At 31.5% G+C, this 6425-nt stretch overlaps 1 protein-coding gene across 1 annotated transcript; it reads left to right on the forward strand.

Annotated features, from left to right (window-relative positions):
• The first annotated feature begins 3004 nt into the window (after window positions 1-3004).
• On the forward strand, window positions 3005-5873 carry LOC105625107 (tetratricopeptide repeat protein 8). The gene is made up of 8 exons (XM_012206449.1): window positions 3005-3103; window positions 3181-3373; window positions 3464-3596; window positions 3677-3821; window positions 3918-4342; window positions 5252-5423; window positions 5482-5688; window positions 5757-5873. Exons 1-8 carry the CDS (start codon window positions 3005-3007, stop codon window positions 5871-5873), a joined length of 1491 nt encoding a protein of 496 aa, XP_012061839.1.
• The last annotated feature ends 552 nt before the right edge of the window (window positions 5874-6425 follow it).

A 6425-nucleotide genomic window follows, 5' to 3' on the forward strand; every position in this document is an offset into this window, starting at 1 on the left:
TATATATATATATATATATATATATATATATATATATATCTCAATTAAATAAAATCCAATTAATTAAATATCAATTAAATATCAATTAAATAAAAAAATAATAAAAATGATACATATTCATTTCACATGATTAGAAACAAATACCAATCATACCATTGCATCGATTATTATCTTAATTCCTATTATATTCATGATGTTATTACTATTGCTACAGTTTATTGATTTTATAATTATGCTGTCGTAATAGGCAAGTAATTTACTCCAAAAAGTCGCTTAGAAATGCTCTAACTGCTTAGATAGTAAAACATGTCTCAGCACAATCGCACAAATCTGTAATTGCTAATAAATCTAAAATTTATGGCAACTTGCCATAAATTTGTCTTCAACGATTTCGAATATACCGACATTATAGCAACATGCAGACAATTGGCTGCGTTCGAAAACGTCAGTCGGATGCTTCCGATGTTTTGAACTAGTTTTTTAAAGACAATCCTATTCCGTCGTAAAAAGTAAACATTAAACTACGATTTAGTGCAAAAATTATTGAACTATGCGATGGGTGCATTTAATGCAAACAAAAATTCATTCATTTGTCCCCTCTTTATTCTGGTTGCCAAAGAGTTGACCACTTTAAAGGTAGCACTCTATCATTTTCGTAATCTACAGATTCTCGCCTTTCTAACGGTAGCCCTTTTATAAACATACGCAATGGATCATTTTTTCAAAATTTTTTAATCAAATCGTCATAATTAATGATATTCCTGACCGTGATCTTTTTTTTAGATATTCTTGCGGTTTAGTGTTGCCCTCAACACGAACTTCGATTTTTTTTATATTTCATCTGCATACGCGATAGGTGCACGAATGACATAAACTCGTGGTGGGATCTCATTCTAAATGGGTACATCTAGAAGCACGACTGCTCACTGAGCTCTTGCATCTGATTGGCATATTCCATTAAATCTAAAAATATAGACCAAACAGGTTCAAGAATATTGAATGAGCGGTTGTGCTTCTGGACGCACCTTATGACTGCGTTCAGCAAACTCAAGAGTTGAGTGAGCGCTCACTGCTATTGATGTATTCTTCGAGATTTAAAATGCTAATTGGATGATCTAAAAGAATATACCAATATTTCAACGCTGAATTGTGAACTAGCATTGCGGCTGGCACAATTGCGCTTGTTTGAACATTGAAATATTTGCTCTGGGATATAAACATTAATAATGAGTTTTTAATATTTTTATTACACTTTTAGGCTTGAGATCATCTTTATTATCATTATCATCATCTTTATTTACACTTATTAGAAGTTCTACAAACCAAACATTTCAAATCTAAATGAAGCCAAACAAGAGCATAGGCGAGTTTTTTAATTTATCGATTGATCAATTGCAATTATGCGCAAATGCAACTTTTACGGAACAAAATTACATTTGTGCATAGTGCGATTGATCAATCGATGAATTAAAAAACTTGCTTCATATTGCAGCCGAACAATTCGAGACTTTCCTCCAGGAAAGTATATCGATCGTCTTGGCAAAAATATGAATTTAAATAGGAACTTTATAAAACGTTGACAATCGTTCGATGACGATTTTTTAAGAGTTTATATGTTTCTAAACTTTATAAAAACGCTTAGAACACCATTAAGTTTGAAACACTTTCAGAACGCTTATAATACAGTATATATCGTTTCATGAAAGTTCTGTAATAATACTAAAGTAACGCTTTTCAAATTAACGCTAATCATCTTCGTGCAAAGAATTCACTGTCAGACTTTTCAAATATTTATCAAATGCTTTTCTCAATGAGACAATTAATTTTATTTTTCTTCCGTTCAACAAACGCTGTTTCAATGTGACGAATTATTGAATTTTAGTAAACGTTTGTAAGGCGTTTACACAAACAGCTTAAAGACGTCCAAAAAATATTTTCTTCAACTCCATAACACAAGCGTTTTTTCTCCATTTAACAAACATTCTTCTACATATCTAATTTTCAAGCATAACATCACTAGAGAGACACAGTGAAATTTAATTTCTCGCATTTAAAAAATCACATCGAATAGGATAAAAAGTGCAGATTGATACGATGAGATTTAGTGAAAAATTTTGTACCTTTTTTTTGATAAAATGTCTGAATTTAGCAGACTTAACACTTGAACTAAACGCTCATGAAACTTCTTATTTTCGTCAGAGAAATGCCTTCCAAATGTTGCAGCGTTATAATTTTCGCTTTACGAATACTCTATTGACCGTTTCTGAATTCTCAACGAATTCCTGCAAACGCTTATGTAAATGTTAAATAATAATAAATTTATGAAACTTCTTATTTTCATCAAGGCGCAAATGTGCCTTTAGTCTCATTATGATAATAAAGTTTTCACTGTTTTAATAATGTTATAGAGTAAAATAAAATAAAATTTTCGTTACATTTTAAGAAATTTAAGAAAGGTCGAATATTTTCGTTTTTCATTCATACTCATTAGAAGATTAGTTTGTGAGAAAAAAATTCATAAAAATAATCATTTTTCAAGATTGGACTCAAGGACTTTTTTATCTCAAAAACTATTAATTTTATAAAAAAAATCTAAGAGACAAAAAAATGTTCATTTTAATCCAATTAAGCTTATAGAATTTTTTCAGAATTTTCATTCAAAACTTAAATTTTTTAATAAATAATTATTATTAACTATTCAATGACTACGTAAAAAAATAAAGTGTACATAGATGTTTTTTGCAGAATATGAGGAATTGAATTTAAGTCATTTCTAGTCACTGGAACGTTGGTTGGTTGGTTAGTGAACTGAAAATGGGGGTAAACCACTCACCTATAAAATAAAGAAATAACTTGAAATAATCAATAATTTCGCTTGTGTTTGTATACGACAGGTATAAGGAAAGTGATTGCTCAAAGTATAGTATAGTACTCTATAATAAGCGGATCAATGCTACGAAACTGATACATATTCCATTCCGAGGAAATTCAGGCTTTGTTGAACATGGAATTATTTACCGCTTTGAGCTTATTCAGTCGACAAAAGTACAAGGCGTGCGCTGCAATATGCACGGATTTGTTGAGAAAAAATCCGCTGGATCAGGTATATTTTTCTTTATTTCTTATGCATAAAATAATAATTGTTCACGAATCAGTCGTGACATATGATTTCGTTATTAGGCCGTATGGATCCTGAAAATGCGTGCTTTAACGCTGCAAGTTTACGTGGACGATATTGAAAGCGAGGAAGAGGGAATCGCCGAGACTTTATTAGATAATTATGCGATATCGACAATGCCCAGACCAGGTACTTCGTTGAGAAATCCTGGCACCAGTTACACTGGTCAAGGAGTACGGCCTAAATCACAATCCGGTTTGTTAGAGTTCATCTGAGAAAATTCCAATTTTTTTTTTATTTTTATTCGTGCATTTTAAAATGAAATCCTATATTGATATCTTAAAGGCAGACCTGTTACTGGAGTAATACGGCCTGCCACTCAAGCAGCAATGTCTCAATCGATTGAGCAGGCATTGAGAACACCGAGAACAGCAATGACTGCTAGGCCAATTACAGCAAGTTCAGGGCGCAGTGTTAGGTATATTATAAAATGTGATTTGTATGCGCGTAATCTTAATTGTAATATCAAAAAAAGATTAAACGAGATCTTCCTCCAAGGCTTGGCACAGCATCAATGTTGACAGAACCTGGTGGACCATTTATCCAATTATCGCGATTGAACATAACTAAATACGCTAATCAGCAAAGCATAGCAAAACCATTGTTCGAATATATATATTATCACGAGCATGAAGCGAGATACGTGAGTATAAACATTATATTGATAGATTATTACTGAAGTATTATAATATATTGTATTTTAAATTAAATATTAAAATATATTCATTGAATATATCAGGCACTGGACTTGGCTGTTCAGGCAACGCAGGTCTGTCAATATAAAGATTGGTGGTGGAAAGTTCAACTGGGAAAGTGTTATTATACTTTAGGATTGGTGAGAGATGCAGAGCAACAATTCAAGTCGGCGTTGAAGGATCATAAAAACATCGAAACGGTCTTGCGGCTGATCAGAGTCTATATCCGGCTCGATCAGCCAGTGGCTGCTCTGGATACATGTAAGAGAGGCCTTGAACATTTCGCGAATGATGTTACGATCCTCACGGAGATGGGCCGCATATTCGAGGGCCTGAATAACGCGACGATGTCCATGAAATATTACAAGGTAATCGCGCAAGAGGATGCTTCTCATACCGAGGCAATTGCCAGTATAGGCATGCATCATTTTTACAATGATCAACCGGAGCTAGCTTTGCGTTATTATAGGTACACATATATATTATATACATATATATTAAACGTAATATATATATAAAGTTAAACATTGAAGAGATATAAGTAGAGCGTATGCATTCTTTTTATTTTGCAATGATTTATATTTTTAAACTCACTAAGGTCCGGTTGCACCAAAGTTACTTTGACTTTAAGCGAGACTTAAAACTCTATCTGACTCGTTTTTAAAGCTGAAAAAAAGATACAGATAGACAGTTTAAGCCTCGTTTAAAATCAAAATAACATGGTGTAATCGGATCTAAATAATTACATCCATTTCATCTTCAACACTTTATTTATATATAAGGGAAAGTTATAAAAGTAAGTTTATGAAAGTAATTCGTTATCGTTATTCAACAAGTAATGAATCGTTACAATTTGTTATCTTTTCATCAAATTTTGATCTCTTTTTTTAGAATAGCATAAAATTAAATAATAAGAATCTTATTAACTGTACATGTGAGAACATAATCAATAAGAAGTCATAAAATTATTTTAATCACTAATTTTCCAGTTTAATACGGGATCTATCTAGTGGTTATGATGGTGGTAATGGCGTTGTGATTAATTGCAACATGATCAAACTTTCTTTTTTTGAAATTCGCTTATGCAGATTTCATATACACGTATTGTACGTGTATAAATACATGATAAAAGTAACGATTATATTTGTTATTATTATAACAACCATATTACCCAAATAACAACCATATTACCCATATAACAAAATAACAATAAAGTTATGATTAATGTTATTGTTAAATAAGGAAATATTATCATTACTCATTACTGAAAAAAAATTGCAACGATGTTACAAATAACGACGTTGTTTCTCAATCCTATACATAATAATATTTTATAATTAAATTTCGATAAATAAATTTTGATAAATATATGTTCCAGGCGCCTTTTGCAAATGGGCGTACATAACGCCGAGTTGTTTAACAATCTCGGACTTTGTTGCTTCTATGCTCAGCAATACGATCATACTATATCATGCTTTGAAAGAGCATTAAATCTCGCTACTGACGAGAATGTGGCTGATGTGTGGTACAACATCTCTCATATTGCTATTGTATGTATACTTATCATCGTTTTAAAACATAAATCATAAAGGACGGATGCCATTTCAGACGCTGGGTGATCTGATAATGGCTGAGGAGTGTTTGAAACTAGCTATCGCAAGCGATAATAGACATGCTCTGGCTTACAACAATCTCGGTGTGATAGAGATGCGCAACGGAAACGTTACTGCGGCGAGAACATATTTTCATGCAGCAGCTAACATCGCTAATTATGTGTATGAAGCGCACTTCAATAGCGCGCACTTAGCTTATGAGGTAATTGTTTCCAATATACTTTGACAAATATCAAACATATACTACATATTTGTTCGATACACATACAGGTTGGAGACTTACAGACGAGTTATATCGCAGTACAAAAATCGTTGAGTGCTTATTCTATACATTACGACAGTAAGATACTTTTACGAAAGTTGCAAAGATACTTTTCACATATATGAAATAAACAATGAAAGTTCCTTATATTCTATATTGTATTATTTTATTGTAACATATGATTTAAACATAATTTATGTACATAATATACAAAAGATACAAATCTACTTCGAATATTTCTGCACCTTCTAAATTTAATGTTACAATTAAAATCGGAATTTAGTAAAAAAAATAAATAGTTAAAAAATTTATGGAAATTTAAGATATCCAGATGTAACAGTTTAAATTAACGTTAAGTATTGCTCATATTATAATGTTTTTTTTTCTTATCAAGTTTGTACAAATATACTAATCTGACAAATTTTCTATTCATGGAGAAAGAATCTATTTTAGTATTGACATTAAATTTATCTGAATTGCAGTGTGCATTTAGTGAGATTTAAATATAATTAAAAGTATTAATATAGTCATAATTGACATATTGAATGACTAAGGAGAACACCAGGTGACAGGATCAGGAATTTTGATGCGCTTTATACAGGTTATTCTTGAATGAAAAAAACCGATATGTGTCCAGCCATTTCAGCCATTAGCCCATAGTTTCGAAGAAATCGATT

Source organism: Atta cephalotes, assembly GCF_000143395.1.
Source record: "Atta cephalotes unplaced genomic scaffold scaffold00108, whole genome shotgun sequence".
Classification (NCBI taxonomy): Eukaryota; Metazoa; Arthropoda; class Insecta; order Hymenoptera; family Formicidae; genus Atta; species Atta cephalotes.